Source organism: Phocoena sinus, chromosome 2 (genome assembly GCF_008692025.1).
Source record: "Phocoena sinus isolate mPhoSin1 chromosome 2, mPhoSin1.pri, whole genome shotgun sequence".
Classification (NCBI taxonomy): Eukaryota; Metazoa; Chordata; class Mammalia; order Artiodactyla; family Phocoenidae; genus Phocoena; species Phocoena sinus.
In genome coordinates this window covers 887,394-914,505 of record NC_045764.1, presented here as the reverse complement: position 1 = coordinate 914,505, position 27,112 = coordinate 887,394, and the positions used below count along the sequence as shown (strand labels likewise).

Here is a 27,112-nt window from a genome sequence, read left to right as displayed (position 1 = left end):
CATTGTTGCATACTTGTTTATTTCTTGGGGTAAATTCCTACTAACAAGTTGAGTTGTTGGTTCAGAGGGTATAAACACTTAGAATTTTGGTGGGTTATCATGCAGTTTCTTTCTTAAATGGGAAAGAAAGACATTTGTTCACATTACATCAATGTTGGATGTTTATTTTCATTTTTCTAATTCATTAGAAATATAATTTTCAGGGCTTGCAACAGCGCTTAAGTCGCGCAAGTTGCTTTTGTTAATATGACTTACATTTTCTTTTTTAAAAGTGAAATTATGGCACCCTCTGCTGAATTTGAAAGGAATTGCTGAATAGTAATGTACAGGTTTGAATAAGAGAATGTATAAATGTGTACTTCAGACTTTCTTGTCCCTTATACGGTGGCCCTTTTTGTTCACACTGGTCACCACTGGGCCGTGTGATGACGGATATTTGATTAAACCCATATTTTGAAGCGGGCAGAAGACCTCGAGTGAACAAGTCCACAGAGGCAGGAAATAACAGAGGCCGGGTGTGTTCAGGGTTGTTTGATAGAAAATTTGAGAGAGGGTGTCCGTGTGATCTCTGCAGTGAAAGAAACTAGTAAGAGCAGAGGGCAGGTGTCATTTCTGGAATTTAAACTTTATCATGAATGTGCCGTTGAGTCATCAGACAGTTTTTTTTAGAGCAGTAACACAATCCTTTGAGTATCTTAGAAAGATGATGCTGTGGGTTGGAGGTGGGGACAGGGCAATTCGCCCATCAGTGCATTTGCTGAGTGGGGTCCCAGAGAGAGAGACAGAGCTCTGGGAAGCTGGTTACATGGCGGGTTGGTTCGTGAAAACAAACAAAACTTTACCAAAAAACTTCAAACATACAGAAAAGTAGAAAGAATAGTACGATGACTACCCATAAGTCTACCTTAGGCCCAGCAGTTGGTAACATCTTGCCCTGCGTGCCCCGGCCCCTGCTCTGAAGCACTTGGGAATAGGTTGCAGATGTCTTTACTGTGCATCCATAGGTACGTCAGCAAGCATCCCTCCAAAGTGGCCTCGGGGGAGGTGCTCAGGGGGACACAGTCTGGAAAGCTTAGGGTTGGGCGTACAGATACGAGGTCCTGTTACATCCTCTGAGAGATGGCACAGAGGCACAAAGGCTTGGTTTACGCTACTTCATTTGAGGCTCTCGGGCATTTTCCACCTCTCCTTTTGAGACTCTGGGAGATGGGTATATGGTGAACACTGCTACATTTTAAATAGAAACTTTTAAAAAAGTTTTCTAAGTTTTCTTTTTTTCTTTATCAGAAAAAGCTTCAAGCGTGCTCAGTGGTTGAAGAGGCCGGCATTCTTGGGTGAGGTAGCTTCTCCCTGGGAGGAGAGGGAGGTCACTGCAGACAAGCTGGCCAGCCTCCCCTTAAGGAGGAAGAGGGGCCAGGCCCTTGGATTGGGCTGAAGGCCCAGATCAGTGGAAGTCTGTGTGAGGAAGCAGGTGTGTGCCTGGTGCGAGTGTGGGGAGACAGTGCACCCCGGCAGGGCCCTGGCAGCTGCAGGGCCTGCCTGCCTCGGGGTAGGGACGCTGGGGCAAGCGGGGAGCCGGAAGTGCCCGCGGGCACTGGGCATGGATGCTGAGCTCTTAGTACATTTGATTGGTAGGGCATCTGCGTACTCTGATCTAGTAATAAGTGTTTTACATCATGATCAGTGGGCTTCGCAGCTCTCCCTCCTTTGGGCAGGAGAAGTAGCAGGGGTGGGCAGAGGCATATAACACCCACCCTACTGTATATAAAATAGATCGCTTCTAAGGACCTACTGTGTGGCTCCGGGAACTCTGCTCAGTAATGACCTATATGGGGTAAGAATCTAACAGAGTGGATATATGTATACGTATAGCTAATTCACTGCACACCTGAAACTGACACAACATTGTAAATCAACTAGACTCCCATAAAAAATAAAATAAAAGTAAACAAAACAAACCAACAAAATATCATGGCAGGAATTGGTAATGGGTTCACTGTTGACTCATTCATTCTTCAGCAAACACCTCTTACTGTATATGGCAGGCTCTGTTCTCAGACGCTAGGAATTCAGGGAGCAGTACAGGCAGAAGTCCCTGCCTCTCGTAGCTGACATTCTAGCAGGAAAGACAGACGGTTGACTAGCTAAATGAAACCCACATAGTGATTAGACTGTGACGAGGGTGAAGAAGAAACATCAAGTCGGGGTGGGGTTTGTGGGGGAGATTCTGCAAAGGGGCTGCCCAGGGAGTCCACTGAGACGCCGTTTGGGGAAAGACCCACGAAGGCCGCCGGGGAGCTGTGCCCGTGTGCCCAGAGTCTGTGTCATTTGCTCTTTCTGCCAGGGTCTGCCCCCTAGAGTGTGTTTGTACAAGACAGTGTGCCTACAGGTCCCCTTGAAGGCTTTGCAGAGTTCTGTGGAATGTTCTTTTGTGTAAACGTTTCCCATGGTTTCTGAACAATGACTGGCATGTTACTTCCCTTAGCAACTTAATTTTTGTTCCTTCTTCACGTGAAACTTGGGAAATGTTAGCTTTTTCTCTTTTCTGTTCATTCATTTCGTCCTGGAAATGAAAATAATCCTTTTCAGAGCTATGCTATGCAGATTAAAAATTTACAAAGTATAGTCAGTAGATTCCAGCAACTAATATTAACGGTTTAAACATTGAGGTAGTTGAAGAAAATAACATTAAAAGGTATATGAACAACGAGATACTCAAAGTTAATTACCCTTGGGTGTAACTGACTCTGAGTGTGAGATTCTCTGCTATTTAATACCTGAAGGGCCAGTACAGAACAGATACTCTGTTCATCAGTGTAGGATTCACCGTTTTTCTGTACAATGTAACGTTAGGGTTTTGAATTATTCTTACACGGGTTATTCTCTTTGCTTTCAGCTTTGGATGTCATTAAAGTAGATGACGTCAGGCTTGCAGTGGTGATGCCGATCTACCAAAATCAGTCAGTAACTGGGGAAATCCCTGTAGCGCCAGCAGGTAGAGGAGTTTATCTTTCTGTGGGTCTTGTCCTTTTTCTGTTAAAAAAAAAATCCAATTTGTGTTTCTTTATAGAGAAATAAATGATCAGGCTATACTTTAGGTTAGAGGCTTCTTTTATTTTTTTTAGTAAGTAAAATTAACTAATTTCCTTGTTGAAAAACTGAAATACATACTGTTTACTATTTATTTTTCAATACATTTGAAACTGACATTGTTTCCTGAAGCATTTACTTACAACCTGAGTGAATAAAATTACTTCTTTTGTGGAAATGCCCCCCCCCCCGCCCAAATAAATAAAGTAGATGAGTATGTAAGAAAATAGGACATACAGGGACTTGAATAAGATCTCATGTGCAAGAAGGTGAGGATTTCCTTTAAGAGTATTAAGACCACCGTGGAGGAGAATTTAGTACAGAGTTGTCAGTATTATAAATGAACAGGGCTTTTGAATTAGGTATTTGCTTTTGTCACTATCTACGATAGCTTTAAAAAATTAAATACGCATGAACTATTGTGTATTACATTTAGTTTCACTCTTTGGTCCTGTCCTTACTTAGAAAATACAGTTAATGTTGGTAGCATGACGTAATTAATATTTTGCAAATAAGAATTGGTATCTGGGAAGCTTATCTTTTGATGGTTCTGTTGTAGGGCCTGAGAAACTGATGAAAGTAGACAGTTTGCATGCCTTCTGTTGTCAGTAAACGAAATCATGTTTATAAATGTCCAGAGTCATTACAGATGTTTTTAGTAGGCTACATTTTAAGCGACTATTGTGTTGAACCACACAATATTTATCAGTACCCAGTTAGTAACAGTGTGTAAACGCTTACATGATTTATGTTATTTAAAAATTATACCAGTGATTTCCGTCCATGATCAGTTTATCCGTCAGGAAGGGCTAGGTTGAGCGTCAGTAGCAAACGGCTCCAACGCCACGCTCATCTCCTGCTCATGCAGTGTGTCCATCGCATGTTGGCAGGGGGCACTGCTCCGCGACGTCCTCTGTCAGGCAGCTGGAACGCTGGACAGCTGTGAAAGGCGAGGCGTCGGATCTCATGGTGGCTGTTAAATGCACCTTCCTGGAAGTAACAGACCTGTTTCCTTCGTGTTACTGGTCAAGGCATCAGGGGTCTGCCGGAGAAGGCGTGAAGTCTGGTGGCCCAAGAGCAAGCTAGAGGGTGTGGATCTGAAACGCGCAGTTTTCTTGTAAATAAAGAGGATAAAATAAAAGGAGGATATCAAGCAAAAGACTGAGAGAGCGGGGAAGCTAATATTTGAGCATCTGTTATGTTCCCAGTGCTTCAGATATGTCTCATTTGGTCATCACAAGATGTAATGAATCATAGAAATGATTTCTGTTTGACGCCAGAGGGAACTGAATGGGCGGGATTAAATTAAGAGTGAAGAGGCAGCCCTGTGTAGTGTGTGCGTGGGCGCTGGATTCACACACATGCTGATGTGAGAATCCCTTCAAGCTGTGGCTTAGAGCACGTTGCTTAGAATTGTTTCCTCATCTGTAAGACGATGATAATAGTCCTTATGTGATGAGATTATTGTGAGAATTAAATGAGACGTTGAGTTTTTAACCTAATGTCTGGGAAATGGGGTGCATTCAGTGTTATCTGTTGCTCACGTGTGTGTGTGTGTGTGTGTGTGTGTGTGTGTGTGTATTTTTTCTTTTAATTGTTTTATTTGGTTTCCCAAGGTCTCATATCTTGTAAATTGTGTGTGTAGTAAGTGGTGGAATCAGGAGACTGGACTGTCTCCCACCAAAGCCTGTATTCTTTTCATTATAGGACCTTTAAACGTTTGCTAGATTAGAGGACGTGAGAAGTAGAGAGTGATGAAAATATGGTTGAAAAGTATTCATAAAAGATGTCACCTGTTGATTGACTCCTATGGGTTAGGCGTTCTACTTACGTCGTTGCATGTACTCGCATTTCATTAAATCGTCTGGCGAAGACCATGGAGTCAGGAAGGCAGGGCTGGGCTCTCATCCGAGGTCTGTCCTGTGTCCAAATCTGCGCTCTCTTCACTAGGCTGCGCCGTCTCCCCGTAAGTAAAATAATGAGGTTACGCTGACCTTGAAGGGTCAGGTCAGAGCTCTTGGCAGGTTGGAGTTGGTCACATACAGAAGCACTTCTGACCGGGGGTCTGTGATGCAGTTTGGAGGACATATGATGATACAGGCTCCAACCTCAAGGAGATCTAGCGGGGGATTGCAAGCCCAACAGAGCTGCAAAATTACATCGATGTATCTTAATTATCAAAAGTGATCGGTTTTTTCAGTAGAGGGGACTTCAGGGAATGCTGGTGGAGTGCTGTGGAGGATCTGGAACTGAGAATTAGGCAAGGAAAATGCAGTGCAGAAGTTATCGTTCTCCCCTGCCCCCATCAAATAGAGGAAAGAAATTATTTAATACAGCAAACAAGTGGTTCGTTCATGGTTGATAGTGTAATCTTGAAGACTGTCCAGTGGGCGGGAGAAGAGAAATATAGCGAGAAAAGGTCGTTGTCAGAAGAGCGGTCTCACGTTGGGCCGGGGCTGTGCACAGCACTGGAGAGGCCGCTGAGTTTCCTGAGGACGTCTGAGAATCGGCACAGGGTTGCGGTGCCCTGCTTGCGGTCGGTGGTTCAGGTCGTCTGGCGTGGGGTCACGGCTGGTGAGTCGTTCCTTACACCTGGGCGTTCCAGTGCCCCTTCCCGGCAGGTGAAGTCCTGGGGTCCCGGGGCTCCTGCGACTTTCCCGGCAGCCTTGAAGCCTGAGTCTCCTGACCTGGGGGTTATAAAGCATTGTTTCTCTCATTTCCTCTCTTAAGTCTTCAAAGGTTTATAAGATTCTTTCAGTGGGAGTCCTCTTTTCTGTCGCTTTGGTTTTTTCCTTTCCATTTGTGATATGTAAGCTTTGTATTACATAATAATTGAACCCTGGTGAGTTTGTAAATGTGAGATGTTTTAATTTTTTGTAATTGTCCCCTTTTTTTGAAATCCAGGACTTTCTGCGTTTGGTTGTATAAAGCATATTTTTGTACATATGGTACCCTAATGCATTGCCAGTCGTAAGCATATTTTTTTATTTTCAGTGTGTAGACAGAAATTGTAGACAGTTTTTTTTATTGTCTGACAGTCTAAGATTCTTGGCATAGACAAAATTGAAATGTGATTTTGTTTATGATTAGGAATTGCATAGGTTAAAATTCCGTATACATTTCTGCATAATAGAAAACTGACAAAAATTTGAACTTTCTTTGAATATTTAAAGAATTACCAATAAAGAAGTTGCTGGAAAGCATGCTACTGTTGGACCCTTAAGTCAGTGGCAGATAGGGTATAATGTACAGGATGGTGTCGGCAAATCTGACCCTCTTCTTTCCTGGAAATAAAATACTGTGGGAACAGGGTCACACCCACTCATTTGCGTATTGTCTGTGTTGAGCCTGGAGACCACAAAGCCTAAAATGTTTACTGTCTGCCTTTTGTAGAACATTTGTGCCTGCTCTGGCCACAGACAGCAGTTCTCAAACTTTGACGTCTCTGGACCATTTTAGACTCTTAAAAATTATTGAAGGCTCCAAAGTGTTCTGTTTATGTGTGTTATATTGATATTTACCGTATTGGAAACTAAAACAGAGAAATTTTAAAAAGTCGTTTCAATTCACTTAAAAAGAACAATATTAAACTTGTTATATGTTAGCGTAAATCATGTTTTTATGAAAAATAACCGTTTTCCAAAAAACAAAAACATGGGTGAGTTGGGAATTCCTGTAATGCCTGCCCGGATAGAAGACAGTTACATTCTCAGATGGGTATACTTTTCATTTGTTGCTCTACCTTTTAGTTGAAGGATATGAAGAAAAACCAGTCTTGCACAGATCTGTAGCTGGAGAAGGGAGGAGTATTTCAGTAACCTGTTCAGGTAATTGTAGATGTTCTTTGTTACTGCAGTTGACCCTTGAACAATGTGAGGATTAGGGGTGGTAACTGTTCATGAAGTGGAAAATCCACGTGTAACTTGTAGTTGGCCTTCTGTATCCATGGACTCAGCTGTGGATCCTGTAGTCCTGTTAAATCTGTGTGTAAGTGGAGCCATGCAGATCAAACCCGTTGTTGTTCGGGGGTCAACTGTACCTCAAAACTCGACATGTGGTAGTCTCAGTGTTGCAGTATGGAATCTGAAAATACATCAACAGGCGTATCATATTGGAACTTTCAAATCTGTTGGTCTGTCCTGCGTTTTGACTGGATCTTTTATTCACACATTATTTTTTAAAATATTATGCATTGATACTTTCAAAAATATTGGTTCACTATCCACAGGTTGACACAATATAAAAAAAATCACATTTGCTCATATCACCACCGATCCTGGAAGAGCCTGTGGGTTTTGGGAAGCTGGTGGACCTGCGCAGAGCGGGAACTGGTTTCAGGATGCTTGCGTTTCGGTTAACACGCTGCGTTGCAAAGCGAGGGCCACCTCTAGTGGACACAGGTTTTATAAAATCCTATTTTTTTGCTTGAGTGTTTATGCTTTATCATTAGCAATGCCTCAAGAGTCAGTTATTATTAATTTTACTACTTCATTAAGGACATTCTAAAGTCAATGCCCTTCCGTCTTTTTTTTTTTTTTTTTTTTTTTTTTTTTTTAATGAGACTGCTTGGTAGTGAAGAATTAACTAGGACGAATAGTTTCCATTTGGTACTGTTGTCTTGATTTGTGCTAAGGTACCCATGGTTTTGTCCACCAGTACTTTTCATCATTGGTGCACATGTCCACACATTGCAAAAGGCAGATACCATCTTGATGGTTTTATGAAAATAGTTTGACTTCAGTGGCGCCTCTGAAAGGATCTCAGAGACCACTGGTGTCTGCAGACCAAACTTTGAGAACTGATGGTATAAAAGGTGTAAATACCATTTTCTGTAAGCAGATTGATGCCACCTACCTGCGTTGCTTCCAGTATTTTCTAACAATTATAATTTATGAAGATTTGCCGCTTCCATTGGCTAATACAACTCATGCATCTTTCAGGTAGAGTTTTTTTTTTTAATGTCAGATTTGTTAAAAAAGGGTTTACCCTTTTTGTGTGTGTTACTGCTCTATTGGGTTTTGAAAGTGTAAGTTGAGAGTATTTGTAACTCATGAAGTAATCTACAGTTGGATTACTGGGCACAGTTACTGTCTCTTGAAATGATGGGATCTTACTATGATTATTAGTTTATTTATGATGACAGTTAATTAAAAGTTTTCATATTCTTGAATACTCTTCCAAACAGAGAGGGCGTGAGTTTGGAAAATTAGGTCCAGTACCTGATTTCTCATTCATCTGTGTTAACCTCGTGCGTGTGTGTGAAATATTGTGATTTATATAATAAATATATAGTTGGTGTTCTGTGTAACCCTTTCTGCTTCTAAAACCCTTGGAATTTCCTAAGTGATAAGAGTGACAAAGATGTCTTCCGTTTTTCCTAACTACTTTCAGCCATACCTTTATGTTAACGAGGTGACTTTTGGGAAGCCCTTATGGACGGGGCTGGTGGCGAGGACAACCAACCTTGATTGGAGGGTTGGAGCTTTCAGTCCCACCCCACAACCTCCAGGGAGGGGAGAGGGTCTGGAGGTTGAGTTCAGGCACCAGTGGGCCAGTGATTTAATCAACCATGCCTGTGTGACGAAGCCTCTGGTCTGGAGAACTTCCAGGCTGCAGACACGTGGAGATTTGGGGGAAGGCGGCTCCCAGGGAAGGGGTGGGGGCTCCACCTCGCCCTGTGCAACCCTTCTGTCTGGCTGTCCCTCATCATTTCCTTTTACAGTTAACCAGTAACCTAAAAAGTAAATGTTTTCCTGAGTTCTGTGAGCCCCTCGGGCAAATTCAGTGAACCTGAGGGAGCTGGGGGAAGTCCTGATTGTAGTCAGTCGATGAGAAGCTCGGGTGACAACCTGGGTTTGCAGGTGACATCAGAAGGGGGCCAGTCTTGTGGGGCTGAGCCCTCACCTTGTGGTATCTGGCCCTATCTCCAGGTGGACAGTGTCAGAACTGAGTTTAATTGTAGGTCACCCAGCTGGTGTCACAGATCTGCCTGGGGTGTGGAAAACCACATCTGCTGTCAGAAGTGAAGTATTGATAGAGGAGATACACAGGAGTGGTGTGTGTGTGTGTGTGTGTGTGTGTGTGTGTGTGTGAGAGTGTGTGTGAGCGCGCACACATTACTAAAAGTTTTTGCAGATGGTTGTTTCACTGGGTGCGATTAAGACTTTTTTTTTAGGGAAAACAAAAAACTTTCTGCTACAGACACTTGCACTTCTGTGGTTGACCACTAGATGTCATGAGTGCCCCGGGAGCCCTAAGGGTTGCCCAGGGCGGGTAGAAACTGAACCTTGTAGGTTCTAGACCTTCACATAGTTCACTGTTTCCGTATGACGGATGCCAGAAGAACCTGATACGGTGTGATATATAGAAGTACGGTATGACTGGAATAATGAAATTTCAAAAATAAGCCCTTTTAAAGTAGGGTTGTAATGGTTCTGTTGGGGATCGTAAATGCTTCAGGTGCACTTGACACTGCACTTTCGTTCCTGGCGTTTGGGTCGCTCTCTTTTTTATGGAAAGATGGATTGAACTTCAATTTAAGAATATTCGGTAATCCCTCTCAGGACGTACTGTAACAGCTGGTATTTTTGTGTTGCAGTAAATCGATTCCATACAACAGTCAGTAATAATCATGGCTGGATTCTGACAAATTCCAAAGCATTTTAAATAAGTTTAGCCAAAGAAAAGAACATGATTACTACAGAAATTTAGCTCAGTTTGAAAGTTAAACCCAGCAACTCTGCTTCGTTCCACAGAATATTAACCATTTTCCTGGTTGGGATTTTATCAAACCATTTTTTTAAATTAATATACTTGTATGTTCTGAGAAGATAATTATCTTGTAGCATATATTTCTTAAATAATACAACTTTGGAAGAAACTTAACCTTGAGTGTTTATTGTGAAATAAAAGATGAGAAACACTGTGTAAAGCTTTTGTGTACGGCATACGTGGAAAGCTGCAGTATCAACTCGGGAGGACATTTTGATGTGAAATGTAAGGTGGTTTTAGTATTAATAGGATGTTTGTTTTGAGCATAAATTGGCTTATATGTTGTATGTGGTTTATGAAATTGAAACATTGTAGGTTCGTTAAGGCTTGAAGAAAGTCATAGTTTGCATGGTATAGATTATATAGTATGTGTATTTCTGTAGTTAGGTAATCTGTACCGTACAAATTATGATTTATGGCATAAAGAGCTTAAATTACATACATACACACTATAATAAATACCTGTCTACATACCTACGTATATGCCTTATGCCCTAATGGTAGAAATACGTGTGCATATACTTTACAAGTTATAACCGTTTTTCCCTTTTTTCTCAGCAGCAGAACAAAAGTTTACTAATTGAATGCGTTTTTTAAATTATGTATGGTCTGTTTTTTATTTTCTTTGCGTTTGAGTCGAGGAGCACTTTATGTAGTTGAATCTTAATCCTGATTGTTAGGATAATTTATGAAAGCAAAGCAGAGTTGCCTTTTAGAATTATTAGGGAAAACAGCGTCAGAGACGGGCACCGATGAAGCCTTGCTTTACCTTTTTCTGTCTTATTTTTAGCTTAGTGATTTATATTTTCACTTGGTATTTAAAATAACTGCCTTCATATTTTTAATTAACACAGAGGATCTCTGTATGAATTTGTATGTGTATTTTAACTACGTCAGCCTTTGTAATGTAAAACAAAACTCAAGACATTGCACCGGGTTGCCTGGTCCAAGATAGTCTATTTGATGGTGAATATTTTTATGCTAACGTTTACTTTGATAATTAAAAAGCTAATTTAGAAGGCTTTAATAGAATCTTATAGTTTGAATTTTTTCATGAGGGATTTGGCAGGCTCATTTTCTTTATTCTGTAATATGAATCAGCAATTTCAAGGCTTTAGGGATTGAAGTGAGCCAGTTTTTCAGATGTTTACAGTATCTGTTTTTCTTGTTAATATATGTTAAAATATGCTTTTAAATCACCGAACTTGCTTTATAGAGAACTGGGAAAAATGCATTAAAAAGTGAATTTAAACACGTTGTGTGGTTCTTCTGATTTCTGAAAAATGTAAATGCAGTGTATTTTCCGTTATTAGGCAGCCGTGGTCCAAATTTAAACCACATGGCGTCCTCCTAGGTGTAGGCCAATGTAAATTTTAATCTTGCTACTTTTATGTTTTCATTTTATAATCTCATTACCTGAATTAAAAAAAAAAACCAGTCGTAATAGTTAGCATTCATTGTTTGAAGGGTGTTCATTGGATTATCCAACAGTTCTAAATTGTTGTTCTCTTCATTTGCATATAAGGAAATTAAGGCTTAATAAGATTAAATAACTTTTCCAAGATCACAGAGCTAGCAGGATCAGAGATTGAGCAAACACTAGAGCCCTTGCTTTTAGTTACTGTACAATAGTGCCTTTACTGCTTATTTTGGGATAAACGTTACTTAAAATAGTTATTTAAAAAATTGATATTTTCCAAGATACATCAAAGCTGAGTTTTTACTTAAAACAATTTATTTTCATATATTAGCTTGGATTGTTAGGTTTAGTGTAGATTACCAGCAGTCCTGTAAATCTATAATAATATCTTGCTTCAATTCTAGTATTCTTTCAAGGTTGTTTGTAATCTCTTTAGAGAACTTTGCAGTTGTCGTATTAGGATGAGTTACTTAAAAAAATTACAATTAGTTATAAGTTGTTGACAATTTAGAGAATCTCTGCTCTACCTTTAGGAATACAGTTTTGAATTCTAACAGAAGGGAGGAATTTTAGAATGACGTTGGCTTACAAAAGCTTCCTCAAGTTCTCCATCTATGCAGTCAGTGGTTCTCAAACCAACTGTAAAAATCTTTAAGGAAACCTTGACACATTCACGAAGAACTTTCATGTTTTTAATTAGAAATCCCACGTCAAAATAAAAAACTCTCCCATTTCATATTTGTCTGTGGTCTGTAGAAGAAATTGTGAAGATTGTGATCTCCCTAAATAATGTGTTGGAATCAGCATTTTGAGTTAGTTACAGAAAGTTGCTGTTTAGTAATCTTGCCTCTTCTATTTTTAATGTGTTCTTTTTCTTTGTAGAAACGGACTGCAGGAGACATAGATCTGGGTAGACAGCGTGGCTGCAGGCCTCAGGGTTGGCATCCCTGCCGCCTTTGAACGGAGCGTGTTGGCACTTCAGGGCCCAGCTCAGCCTGCATCCTGCATCCCGCATCGCACATCCTGCATCCCGCATCCTGCATCATGCCCGCGCTGTCCGCAGGCTCGGGGAGCGACACAGGTATGGAGCCCGTGAGGGGCACTTTTCCTCCCATCCTTACAAATCATCCAGTTCACAGTGAAAACCAGCATTGCTTTAAGCGGCTGCAGACAGGCTTGTCTTTCTGAAACCAAAGTGAGGGCCATCATGGCCTCAGGATAAACGTTACTGGAGGGCGAGGGCGGGACCGCTTTCTCGGGTACTGAGGGCTCCTGCTAATCCTCTTGTGCTGTTCTGCATTTTGGAATAATGTCGTACATTTACATTTCTTTTTTAAAAAATTAAGTATTTTAAAGATAGAGAAAAGTGTGGAAAGTGTCATGGTACTCATATTACCTGTCACTCTGCTTTAGTCATAGCGATGAATTTTTTTGGCTGTAGTCGCTCAGACCTCTCATTTTTTCCCCCCATTTTTCTATTTTCTTTCTTTCTGTCCGGAGGCGAAAACTGTTCTGAAGTTGAGATATGTCATTAAAGAACTCAATTAAAACAAGCACATTGTTAGCAGTTGTGAGACTTAGTGATACTTAAAGCTTTACAAGAAAGGGAAAAAAACTCATGCATGTGTGAAATCCCCTCTTTCTGACCTGATTTAGAAGGTGGGATGGGGGTGGTCAGTGCCCCTTTGAAGCCCTTTTCTGGGGTTCCCCGGAATCAGCACTGTAGAAAAATGTAGACTCTTGGACCCTCCTCAGGATTATGAAAACAGAATGCGAGTGGGGTTGGGGAGCTGTAGCTTGCATTTTTAAGACCACTCAGAAGAGGGGGTGGCACAGAGTGTGGCTAAAGGGATGGGCTTTGTTGCACTGACCACACTGAGTTGGTCACATTTCTGTAACCAGCTGAGATATGTCTTGTCCTGGACAGCCACTGGCACCCTAGTTTTTAAAGAGCTGAATCACAAACGCGATTTTGTGTTGTGTTAGGTGACCCTGGCCTTGTCACGTGCACGATTTGCCCGTACCGTTCTTTGCTGTTTCAAGCAGAGCCATACTTACACTTTGGCAAGTGTTTTCTTGTCTTTATCCGTCAAGAACGATGTTTTTCTACTGTGATTTACACTGAGGATTAGTTTTTCTTAGGAAATGATTTTGATTTTTAAATTACATAAAAATCTTCTCTTCTCAAGACATGAACTTGGAAGCAGCTCCTTTGGACAAAATTTTTTTTTCTTTTCAGTTTTTATATAGGCCCACATTGTGTTCCACTATATAAAATGAATGATTTAAGTTTCCGTCGTGGTTTGGGAAATTATAGGTAAAATTTATTTGAACCATAAATTTACTGCAGTTTATGTAGTAAATAAGTTTTCTGCCTTGCCGTTCGTTCACCAAAAAATGCCTTAGTTTAATTGAATGCAAAATATTGTTGATTACAGCTAACACGGGGAATGATTAAAGTGGTGGTTTAGGCGTCAGTCGTGAAAAATACCATAGGCTATTTAGAATGGAAAAAGGACTCTAGGGCTTCCCCGGTGGGGCGGTGGTTGGGGGGGTCCGCCTGCCGATGCAGGGGACGCGGGTTCGTGCCCCGGTCCGGGAAGATCCCACATGCCGCGGAGCGGCTGGGCCCGTGAGCCACGGCCGCTGAGCCTGCGCGTCCGGAGCCTGTGCTCCGCAACGGCAGAGGCCACAGCAGTGAGAGGCTCGCGTACCGCAAAAAGAAAAAAAAAAAAAAGGACTCTAGCACGCCTAGCTGGCCGGCTTGGTGCAAATCTAAAACGCTGGTGCGACTCAGTCCCGGCTTTGCGATCGTTTTTGACCAGTGTGTCCCAATAAGGTTTGAGTTGGGCAGAGGAGATTGTTTTAAGAGTCACAGCATTCAGGGGGACCCCAGGGTGTGGGCACCCATCAGATGCCACGTTCCCTTGTCCTTCCTTGTAGACCAGATGCCATTGATCAGTCAAGGGTCATTGTTACTGTCAGCAGCGTTGCTTAGCGATGGTCTCCAGGGGAACAGCGTTAGCGTAGCTGAAGGGCGGTTCTCACGCAGTGGGAGCGGGTGCAACTCACAGCGGCCCCAGTGCACGCGTGGTGCTCACGTGGGGAAGTGCTTGCTGTGTAAACTTCCACCACTTCCTCTTCCTCTGAGAGCAGACAGTTAGTTACATAAGTAATACATAAAACTACACAGATAAAAAAAGGAAAGTAACCCTTCCTACCCGCTCTTCCTCTTTCCCCAGTCTCCTTTTCTTTCTCAGTTTGATGAGTATCCTGCAAGAATTCTCTGTACATTAAACACTTAATTGCCTTTGTAAGTAAATGTGTGTGTACATAAGTGTATTGTTTTGTCTTATCTTTTAATCACAGATTCTGTCATACTCTATGGATTGTTCTGTGACTTTCTTGCTACACGAAGTAATGTCTCGAAGAGCTGTTTCTATGATATGTGTGTGTGCATACATCTGTATATATAAACACAGATACTCCAGATTCTCTTCAACTAATGCATAGTTTTCCATTGTGTCACATTACATTGTGTAGTGAACCAGACTACCCTTAATGAAAGTCCTGGTTTTGTTCCTTTTGTAATATTTTAGGAGAAAAGATGTACACATTTAATGGATGTTGTCAAATTGGCCTCCAGAGGTGTTAAACCACTTAACAATCCACGGACAGTACCTTAAGAATCGTTTCCCCCATGTTCTTGGCAATCTTCAATATTATGTCCTTATAATTTTTACCAATCTGATGGGGAAAATACGGTATCTTAAGTGTGAAATGTGCATTACTACCAACATTGAGCACATTTCCCTTTGTTTAATGGCCATTATTCCTCTGTGATTTGTTCTTATCCTTTTCCCATTCTATTGGTTTATCATTTTCTTATTTATTTTCAGTATTTATTTGTATTTTTTGTTGTTGGTTTTGTTTTTTTTTTTTGCGGTACGAGGACCTCTCACTGTCGTGGCCTCTCCCGTTGCGGAGCACAGGCTCCGGACGCACAGGCTCAGCGGCCATGGCTCACGGGCCCAGCCGCTCCGCGGCATGTGGGATCTTCCCGGACCGGGGCACGAACCCGTGTCCCCTGCATCGGCAGGCGGACTCTCAACCTCTGCGCCACCAGGGAAGCCCTATTTATTTGTATTTTGTGTATTAACCCGTTGGGTCATTTTAGGTTGAACACCATTTCTTCTGGTCATTTGTCCTTTTTTTCTTCCTTAAATAGTATCATTTTTAAAATAGAAGTTGAAAACTTTTATATGGACAAATCAGTATTTTCTGTGTGGTGAATGCTTTTTTCCTTGTGCTTAAGAAGGTCTTTCCAACCTAAGGTAGGATTGAGAAGATAGTCTCTAAGATCTTCTTTTAATAATTAAAAAAATTTGGGGACTTCCCTGGCGGTCCAGTGGTTGAGACTCCGTGCTCCCAATGTAGAGGGCGCAGGTTCAATCCCTGGTCGGGGAACTAAGATCCCGCATGCCGCATGGCGTGGCCTAAAAATAATAATGATTTTTAAAATTTGATTTTACACATTTGGAATTTCAGTCCAACTAGTTTGCATGTGGAATGAGACAGTAATCAAATCTTAACATATTTCCCACGTGAAGAGCCAGTAGTCCCCAAATCACTCACTCAATAGCCCAGCCTCTTTCCATAAATGTGTATTAGCCCCTCTCGTGTATACATATGTTCTGGGTTTTCTTTCTTAGCTATTATGATCTGGTGATCTTATTTAAAAAAATTTGTTTTTAAATTTTATTTTTAGAGTAATTTTAGAGTTAGAGAACGATTATGAAGATAAGACAGAGAGTTCCAGTATCCTTTATAATTGTTGCCCTGATTATTAACATCTTACCTTGGTTTGGTACATTCATTTCAATTAGAAAATCAACACTGGTACATTATTATTAGCTAAAATCTATACTTTATTCAGATTTTCTTAGTTTCCGTTAATATCCTTTTTGGGTCCAGGGTCTCACATTATGTTTAGTTGACCTCGTCTCATTAGGCTCCTCTTGGCTGTGCAGTTTCCTTAGACTTTCCTTGTGTTTGACGACCTTGACCATTTTCGAGAGTAGTACTGGTCAGATATGTAGTGGAATTCCCTCTGTTGGAATTTGTCTGATGTAAAGTGCCACTGTCGTCATATTGTATATTAAGGGGACGTGCTGTCCACTTGGCTTATGACTGTTGATGCTGATTAAGTGGCTGATGTGATGTTCGCCCCACCTCCCCACTGCACAGTGACTCTGTCTGCCCACCCTGTCCCGCTGTGCTCTGGGGAAGGACGTCTGCGTGCCTCTCACATGCGGAGGGGGTGTGTCCTGCTCTCCTTCAGGGTGACGGATCCCTGTAACTTATTTGGAATACTTTCCCTCTTCTCTCCCATTAACTTATTCAATCCTTTTTCATATCCGTGTGGACTCTTGGATGTTTATTGACACTTCGGGACATAATTCACTTCTACTTCACTTATTTTGTTGTTCAAATTGTCCCAGCTTTGGGGCCACCGGGAGCTTTTTCAGTTGGTTTCTTTGACGTGTCCCTCTCCACAGGGGTGTGTTTTAAACGCTTCCTTACTTTGGGCATGAGGGGATGCTCCAGGTTAATCTTGCAGTGCCCCGTCTAGAATCAGCCATTTCTCAAAGGACCACCAGCTCCTTTTATTAGGGAATGGGATTAGAAACCAAGATCTGGATGGTAGGTTTGCACAGTGGTTTTTCTCTTAGGCCCTCTCATCTGGCAGAGCAAAGAAATACATGTGTGTGTACTGACCCATGTATATATGCACGTATATGAACATTTCTATGTGCAATCGTCTGTAAGTATATTAATCTACATATGAGTTCTTACTGGTGTCTCCAGCTCTAATCCATGGATCATTTTAGCCTCCTTCCCTTGTCTGTAAATGCCCGCTGGCTACCACCACCCACCACGCACCATCTGTCTACTGAACTATTCCGCCCAGTGTGCGTGTGTAGTAGTGTCCAAACTGTTACCTGTCCCTCCTTGGGACACAGCTTTTATCAACTGGAGAGTTGATCTTGTTTTCGTTCCTGTGATAGTACCATTCTGTTTTTAATCTTATGGAATCGATCTTTCCCTGCATAGTACCTGTGTTAGTTTTACAAATTCATTAGGTCTGAATTTCACAAATATCATATAACGTGGAATGTAATATATATACAGAAATGCATATAAAACTTTCATAGTACAGTTTTAAGAGTGATTATAATGCCAACATCCATGTGGCCACCACCTGAGGAAAGAAACTGAACCCCTGAGAGCATCCCGTGCGCTTCCTCCACTCGCTGCCTCCCCAGCCGCCATGGCGACGGACAGCAAAGAAGATCCTGCCTCACAGTGTACACAAAACGTATGTTTTAAGCCTCCCTAGGCACTTTGGTTTAATTTCGCCCATTGTTGAGCTTTATAAATGGAATTTTACCACATGAACTTTTTTTAGGTTAGTGGTGACTATTTAGCATGAGGGAAAAAATAACAAATTACGAATTTTTAAAAGTGGATACATAAAATAAATCTTACAAAATCCAGGGGAAAAGCGTAATATTTTAGTGAACTGCCCGACGTACCTCTATACTTGGTTTTCTTCTTTTATTTTTTGGCTGTCTACGTTTTGATTGCCTATTTCTATGACGGTGATTTTGCAATATTTACTTTACGAGAAGAGAAAGGCGGTCCAGCCTGCAAAGGAGAAGTGCAGGATACTTGTGTAGACAGTACTCCTGACACTCAGTAGCTCTCACTCCAGGTGTGTGGGTTTCCCTGACACCGAGCGGTCCTCTGCGACACCAGCTGGGTGTCCCAGAGCTTGGTTCTGACACACGCTGGTGGTCGCGCAGACCTCACAGGCTCAGTCCCCGTAAGACGCCCCAACTTCAGATACCAGTTACAAGTAATAGGCCCCCAGGTTGCCCACAGCTTCTGTCTAGCATGGCTGCAAAGTGGGGTCCCACAGCCGCCTCCTTGCATTCTGTCCTTTGCTAGAACAGCTCACAGAACTAAGGGAAAGATCTAACTCATCCTTGTCAGGTTACTGTGTAATAAAAGACAGGATAAAGGATACAGATGAGGAGATACGTAGGGTGAGGTCTGGAAGGGTCCAGAGATCAGGAGACTCCGTCCCTGTTGGAGTTGGGGTCCATCACCCACTGTGTGTAGAAGTGTTCACCAACACAGAAGCTCACTGAACACCACAGTACTGGGATTTTTATGGTGGCTTCATCACATGGGCATGACCCATTTATTCACTCCACATTCAGCCCCTTTCCTCCTCCAGGACGTGGGAAAGACCCTGTCACTCCGTATCTGTACCTGTTGTTCATGGTGGTCCATATGTAGTGGTAGCTCACGGTAGCTTTAACGTGCACTTCTCGGTTGTTCATGAGGTTGAACACATCTGCACGTTGGCCATTTCGATGTTCTCTTCGTGAGGTACCGATTGACATCTTCTGCTCATTTTTCAATTGCCTGGTCTTCTGTGTAGGGCATTTTTCTGTGTCCTGGATTCCGTCCTTTGTCAGCTTTGCTAGCTGACGGCCGTCTTCTCTTGTCCTGTGGCCTGTCTTCTCATTCTCCTTGCCGCCTGCCCTGGTCCACGTGCAGGAGTCACACGTTTCAGTGCAGCTCATCACCACGTCCTTTATGGTGAGTGATTTCTCTGTTTTATTCATGAACTATTCCTTAGCCTATGGCCAGGAACTTACTCATTTTTCCTTTTACATTTTGATTTTAGTACTCTAGGATAGATTTTTGTGTAAGGTGTGAAGTAGGCTACAGATTAACTTTTCCCACGTGGATGTCCAGCTGTCCCACCGTGACGTTGTAAAGACTGTCCTTTCTCCCCTGCAGGCAGAGCTGCCATATGGGACCTTGATTGCAGTGTTGACTGTCATTGTGACTCAGCATCCTTGTTTTTAGTTCTAGATCTCAACAGGAGTTGCTCCAGCATTTCTTCGTTGTCATGCTCGCTCTGGGTTTTTTTTCATATATGCCCTTTATTAGATTAAGGAAGTTAGTTTCCTTTTATTCTTAGTTTGCAGAAAACTTTTTAAAAACCACTAGCCATTGAATTTTGTCGAGTGCATTTTATTTGTTCATTGTAATCATATGATTTGTTTCCTGTACATCTCAATATAGCAAATATCACTGATTTTTGAATGTTAAGCTAACTGGCATTTTAGGGATAAGCTCAATTTGCTCCTAATTTCTTATCCCTTTCATGTAGCCTGCTGGATTTGGCTTGCTTACATTTTATCTACAGTTTTTTTTTTTTTTTCCTTTTGCGGTACGCGGGCCTCTCACTGTTGCGGCCTCTCCCGTTGCGGAGCACAGGCTCCGGACGCGCAGGCCCAGCGGCCATGGCTCACGGGCCTAGCCGCTCCACGGCACGTGGGATCCTCCCGGACCGGGGCACGAACCCGTGTCCCCTGCATCGGCAGGCGGACTCTCAACCACTGCGCCACCAGGGAAGCCCCTATCTACAGTTTTAATATCTGTGTCTATGAGTGATTGTAGCCTGTAATTTTCCTTTCTCATTGTCTCTTCAGATTTTCACAGTCACGTAGTGTGTTGGAAAGTCTTTACTCCTGTTCTCTTCTGTTCTTGTGTGTTCATTAGAATACTTTTTATCATTTTAGATTTCCCCTTAATTATTTTGAAGTTATACACTCTCTTTCTCTATTTTTAATGGCTACCTTAGAAATTACAACATGCATCCTTTATTATAAAATCCCCCGTTAATCTGTACCTTTATTGTCATCCTGGACAATCTAAAGACCTTACGCACTTACCCTGTATGCTTCCCTCCCCGTTTATATGCTATTGTGTCATGTATTTTGACTCTCTATTAAAAAACAAGAAACAAAACCCAAACCTTGAAGATGTCAGCTTCATAGCACCTTACAACTTGGCATTTTAATCCAAGATGACTTTTCATCCGCTTAATATAAAAATCTTTAGAATTTCCACTATTGAAGGTCTGCTGATGTCCAGCTGTCTCTGTTGTCGTGTCGGACATGCTTTCATTTGCCTTCATTTTGAAAGGTATTCTTACTAAGCATAGAACTCTAGGTTGGCATTATTATTTTTTCAGTGTACTAAGAATGAGAAGATGAAGAAACGATATCTTTAAAGTTGCTAATTTAGAAATCAGCTGTCAGACTCTCTGTTTTAAAGTAATGTCTTCTTTCTCTAAGATTTTCTTTTTTGATTTGGGTATCTATAGTTCTATTCTAGCTGCGTGTCTAGGTAGAATTTCTTTTTTTTCTATTCTTTTAGAATTCTTTTGGCTTTTTGGATGTATGTGTTCATGTATTTCATGAATTCTGGAAAATTTTCGGTTGTTATCACTTCAGATATTACCTGTACTCCATTCTTTCTCTCATTTCTCTTTCTGTGTGTCTGTTAAATGTGTGTGAGACTTTTTCTGTGTCCCTTATTTCTCATGTCACTCTTCTGGATTTACCTCTCTTGGCATTCTCATTCTTTTCTCTGAGTAACTCTCACCTCTCTTCCATTTTTAATCCTTCTTTCTGGAGCTGTATATGATCCCCTTTACGTCCCTGCATTAAGTTTTTAATTAATTAGAAAGTTTTAAAAAAATAAGTTGTTTAGTTCTTGAAAATGTTGTTTGCACCGTAGATCAGTTTTGTTAGGAAATCTGGCTAACCTTATTTCCAACATCAAAATCATGTTTTTAATCTTTAAAGTGATAGATTCACGTTCTTGGAGATATACTGAGTATATCACTGAGATACACCACTAAAGGAAGCCATTTGAAATAACAAAAAAGGACTCCATTAGCATTGTCTGTCATGAAGGTGTTTTGTTCTCATGTTTCACTTAAAAGGCTAATATGATCATTTCCCCCGCCTTGATTGTTTGTACATTTCATTGTTGACCTTGCTGCGCTTTTCTTCTGATAGTTCCCCAAAAGAAGTATACCCTGTAGCTTTGAGCTGACCACGTCCATGTTTCACAGTTCCCTTCCTCAGCAAGTTGGGCTCATTAGGCATGTGGTTGATGGGTGGCTGTTACGTGTGAACAGAAAGCAGTGTGTGGACCCACATTTGGGTACAGGTTGTTTTCTTTTTGGTAGCAGTGTACTTCTTTGCGCGTAGAGCTTGTGCTCCCTTGAACTGAATCAGTACACTCATTTCCATCCTCGTCTCTGCTCACAAAATGTGGACGAACTAAGTGAAGCAGTTTCTCTCCAGGTAGTATGGGTTTTTCAGCGTTCAACAGAAAAATCGCTACGTGGCATTTTCTCCCAGTGGCTCACAGGTGGAGACTGTGTCTCAGCTTCTGTCCTGCTGGTAGTTGCCTCCAAAGGGTACAGTCAGCACGTGCCAACACGCCTCCATGACAGCAATAACTCTCCCACAGTGCGTACCTTTGCTGCTACAGAGAATCCCACAGCGTCACCTCATGAAGGAATTTTGCCAGTAATTTTCATTCATTGCATAATATTTGTCTTTCACTCTGAGGCTCATTTTATAATCTTTATGGCAACAGTGTGACCTCTGTTTTAGCTGTAAGGAATGCAGTATTTAGTGACGTCTATATAGTTTGGGTTTTTTTTTTTTTCACTTTTAAGTTTTTTTAAATTGAGGTAAAATGTATATAATATAAAATTTGCCATATTAACCATTTTAAATGTACAATTTAGTGGCATTAATTATATTCAAAATGTTGTGCAGACATCACCACTGTCTATTTTCAAAACATTTTCATCACCCCAAACAGAAACTGTATCCGTTTAGCAGTAACTCCGCTTGCCCCCGACTGCCAGCTTTTGACAGTCACCAGTCTACTTTCTGTCTCTCGATTTTGCCTATTTCAGATATTTCCTATAAGTGGAGTCATGTAATATTTGTCCTTTTGTGACCGACTTACACTACTTAACATAATGTTTACAGGGTACATCCATGTTCTGGTCCATGTATCAGAACTACATTCCCTTTTATGGTTGAAGAATATTCTTTTGTATGTACACACTGAATTTTGTTTATCCATTTTTCTGCTGGTGGACACTTGAGTTGTTTCTACCTTTTGACCATTGTGAATAATGCTGCAATGTAAATTGTTGTTCAAGTATCTGTTTGAACCCCTGATTTCAGTTTTTTTAGGTATGTGCCTAGGAACAAAGTTTCCTGGTCGGATTCTGTGTTTAGCTTTCTGAGGAACCACCAGACTGTTTTCTAGTCTGCACCGTTTTATATTTTCACCAGCAGTGTATGAGAGTTTATATCCTCACCCATACTTGTTATTTTATGTAGTTTTAAAATTATAGTCATCCTAGTAGGGGTGAAGTGGTAGCTCATGGTGGTTTTTGTGTGCATTTCCCTAATGACTAATGATGTCGAGCATCTTTTCATGGCTTGTTGGCCGTGACCAGTTGACCCTTGAGTGACACAGGTCAGTTTTTTCTTACATTGCTTGTGCTTTTGTATATTATATCCCCATGTCTTTTTATAACTGGAAATTTGTACCTTTTTACTCCCTTCACTCATTTTGCCCGCCCTCCACCCCCACCTCTGGCAATCACCAGTCTGTTCTCTGTACCTGTGAGCTGCTTCTTCTTGTTGCTGTGTTTAGATTCCACATATAAGTGAGATCATACGGTATTTGTCTTTCTCTGTCTGACATTTCACTTAGCATAATACCCTCAAGGTCCATCCGTATTGTCACAAATGGCAAGGTTTCATTCTTTTTTTAATGGCTGAATAATATGCCATTGTGTGTGTGTGTGTGTGTGTGTGTGTGTGTGTGTGTGTGTGTGACATTTTATCTTATTCATCTGTCGATGGACGTTTAGGTTGTTTCCATATCTTGGCTATTGTAAATAATACTGTAATGAACATTGGGGGGGTGCATATATCTTTTTGAGTTAGTGGTTTTTGTTTGCCTTGGGTAAATACCCAGAAGTGGAAATGCTGGATCATATGGTAATTCTATTTTTAATTTTTTTGAAGAACCTCCTTACTGTTCTCCATAGCGGCTGCACCAATTTACAATCCTACCAACAGTGCATGAGGGTTCCCGTTTCTCCACATCCTTACCAGAACTTGTTATTTCTTTTTGATAGTAGCCATTCTAACAGGTGTGAGGTGGTATCTCATTGTGGCTTTGATTTGCAGTTCTCTAATAATTAGCAGTGTTGAACATCTTTTCACGTGCCTGTTGGCCCTCTGTATGTCTTCTTTGGAAAAATGTCTATTCAGATAATCTGCCTTCTTTTTAACCCCTTATGATATATATAATTTGCAAATATTTTTATTTTATCGGTTGCCTTTTGATTTTGTTGATGGTTTCCTTTGCTGTGCAAAAGCTTTTTAGTTTTATGTAGTCCTGCTTGTTTATTTTTGCTTTTGTTGCCTTTGCTTCTGGTGTCAAATCCAAATAATCATTGCCAAGACCAGTGTCAAAGGAGCTTCCTGCCTATGCTTTCTTCTAGGAGTTTTATGGTTTCAGGTCTTACGTTCACATCTTTAATCCATTTTGAGTTAATTTTTTGTGTAAGGTGTAAGGTAGTGGTCTAGTTTCTTTTTTTTTTTTTTTTTTTGGCCTGTGGCTGTCCAGTTTTTCCAGCACCAGTTATTGAAGAGACTCTCCTTTCCCCATTGTATATTCTTTGCTCCTTTGTCATAAATTGAATGACCACAGATGCATGTTTCTGGGCTCTCTATTCTGTTCAGTTGATCTATGTGTCTGTTTTTATATCCTTACCATACTGTTTTGCTTACTATAGCTTTGTAATATAGTTTGAAATCAGGGAGCATTATGCCTCCACCTTTTTATTTCTCAAGTTTGCTTTGGCTGTTGCAGTCTTTTGTGGTTCCATACAAATTTTATGACTGTTTGTTCTATTTCTGTGAAGAATGCCTTTGGAATTTTCATAGGGATTGCACTGAATCCTTTGGGTAGTAGATTTCTTTGGGTAGTAGATTTCTTTGGGTAGTATGGACATTTTAACAATATTAATTCTTCCAATCCTTAAGTGTGGAATATCTTTCCGTTTATTTGCGTTTCTCAATTTCTTCCGTCAGCGTCTTAAAGTTTTCAGTGAACAGGTCTTTCACGTCATTGGTAAAATCTATTTCTAAGTATTTTATTCTTTTTGATGCAATTGTAAATGGGATTACTTTCTTAATTTCTCTTTCTGATAGTTTAGTGTATGGAAACACAGTAGATTTCTGTACATGATTTTGTATCCTGCAGCTTTAATAAATTCATTTATTTATTGTAACTTTTTTGGGGGGAGTCATTATGGTTTTCTATATATAATAGCACATCATCTGCAAAGAGTTACAGTTTTACTTCTTCCTTTTTGATTTGGATACCTTTTATTTCTTTTCCTTGTCTGATAGCCATGGCTAGGGCTTCCAATACTTTGTTGAATATAAGTGGTGAGAGCAAGCATCCTTGTCCTGCTCCTGATCTTAGAAGAAATGCTTTCAGCTTTTCACCTTTGACTATGATGTTAGCTGTGAGTTTGTCTTAAATGGCCATTATTATATTGAGGTATGTTCCCTTTATACCCACTTTGTTGAGACTTTTTATCATGAGGGGATGTTGAATCTTGTCACATGCTTTTTCTTCATCTATTGAGATGATCATATGATTCTTATTATTCATTCTGTATATGTGGTGTATCACAAATTGATTGATTTGCGGATGCTGAACTATCCTTGCATTCCTGGAATGAATCCCACTTGATTGTGGTGCATCACCTTTTTAATGTATTGTTGAATTTCGTTTGTTAATGTTTTGTTGGGGATTTTTACAGCTGTGTTCATCAGGGATATTAGCTTGTGATTTTCTTTTCTTGTGTTGTCCTTGCCTGGTTTTGATATTAGGGTAATGCAGGCCTTGTAAAATGAGTTTGGAAGTGGTCCCTCTTCTATTTTTTGGAAGACTTGAGAAGGATTGGCATTGATTCTCCTTTGAATGTTTGCTATAATTCATCGGTGCAGCCATCTGGTCCTGGGCTTTTGTTCGTTGGGAGGTTTTTGATTACTAATTCAATCTCCTTATTAGTAATGTCTGTTCACATTTTCTGTTTCTTTATGATTCCCTCTTGGTAAGTTGTATGTTTCTAAGGAATTTACCCATTTCTTCTAGGTTGTCCAGTTTGTTGGTGCATATTGTTTGAAGCAGTCTTTTAATGATCCTTTTGTTTTTGTAGTATCGGTTCTAACAGCTCCTCTTTCATTCTTGATTTATTTATTTGAGTCCTCTCCTTTTCTTTTCTTGGTGAGTTTGTCCGTTTTATCTTTTCAAAGAACCAGCTCTTGGTTTTATTGATTTTTTTTTCCTCTTGTCTTTAAGTCTCTAATTCATTTAATTCTGCTGTAATCTTTTCAAAATTTCCTTCCTTCTACTAACTTTGGGCTTTGTTCTAGTCCTTGAGTTATAAAGTTTGTTTATCTGAGATTTTTCTTGTTTCTTGAGTTTTAGGCATTTATATCTATGAAATTCCCTCTTAGAAATGCTTTTGCTACATTACCTAAGTTTTGGTATGTTGTATTTTCATTTTTATTAGTTTTTTGATTTCTCTTTTGATTTCTTCAGTAACATTATTTAATCTCCACGTACTTGTGAATTTTCCAGGTATTTCTCTAGTAATTGATTTCTAGTTTCATACTGTTGCAGTCAGAGGTGCAAAAGGTGCTTGATATGATTTCCATCTTCTTAAATTTGTTAAGACTTATCTTGTGACTAAACATATGATACTTCTGGAAAGTGTTCTGTTTGCACTTGAGAAGAATGTATATTTGGTTTGGTTTGGTTTGGTTTGGATGGCATGTTCTGTATATATCTGTTAAGTTCTTGTGCTCTAATGTGTCACTGAAGGCCAATGTTTCCTGATTTATTGGTTTTCTGTTTGGATGAGCTATTCACTGATGTAAGTGGGGTATTAAAGTCCCCTACTGTTATTGTGTTGCTGTCTGTTTCCTCCTTTAGGTCTGTTAATATTTGCTTTCTCCTATATTGGGTGCATAAATATTTACAAATGTTATGTCCTCTTGTTGGATTGACACCTTTATCATTATATAATGACCTGTTTTGTCTCTTATTACAGTCTTTGTTTTAAGGTCTATTTTGCCTGATGTAAGTGTAGCTACCCCAGATTTCTTTCTCGGTTTCCATGTGTATGGGATATCTTTTCCATCCGTTCACTTTCAGTTTGGGTGTGTCCTTACGTATGAAGTGGGTCTCTTGTAGGTAGCAAATAGCTATTGATAGGTCTTGTATTTTAATCCATTCAAGCATTCTGTGTTTTTTGATTGGATAATTTAGTCTATGTATATTCAAAGTAGTTATTGATGCGAATGTACTTACTGCCGTTTTGTAGATTGTTTTTAGGGCTGTTTTGTAGTTCCTCTCTTCCTTTCTTCTTCTCTTGCTCTCTTCTTTTGTGGTTTTATGACTATCTTTAGTGGTATGTTTAGACTCCTTTGTCACTGTCTTTTGTGTATCTCCTATAATTCTTTTCCTTTGTGATAACCGTGAGGCTTACCTATAACAACTTACATTTATGGCGGTATTTTCAGTTAATAGCAACTTATGTTTGAATGCATTCTAAGGCTCTACATTTTTACTTCCTCCACCACTCTTATGTTTTCGGTGTTACCTTTTATATCTTTTATCTTGTGTATCCCTTAACTAGTTATTGTGATTACGGTTATGTTTACTGCTTTTGTCTTTTAAACTTCACACTGGCCTTAAAAGTGATTAATCCACTCCCTTTTCTATGTATTTACCTTTACCAGTGAGATTGCTACTTTTATATATTTTCCTTTT

General features: G+C 40.4%; 1 protein-coding gene across 9 annotated transcripts in view; it reads left to right on the top strand.

Moving 5' to 3' along the window:
- Positions 1–27,112, top strand: part of MPP7 (membrane palmitoylated protein 7) — a 280,676-nt gene that overhangs the window by 65,766 nt on the left and 187,798 nt on the right. For 7 of the 9 annotated variants that reach the window (XM_032618449.1, XM_032618459.1, XM_032618434.1 and 4 more), the window contains one exon: positions 12,164–12,362. In XM_032618449.1, coding sequence (XP_032474340.1) covers positions 12,326–12,362 — 37 coding nt within the window. In that variant the 5' untranslated portion in view covers positions 12,164–12,325. Of the gene's footprint in view, positions 1–2,896; positions 2,996–12,163; positions 12,363–27,112 lie in introns of those variants that run through there. The other 2 variants (XM_032618441.1, XM_032618473.1) reach the window with 2 other exon arrangements.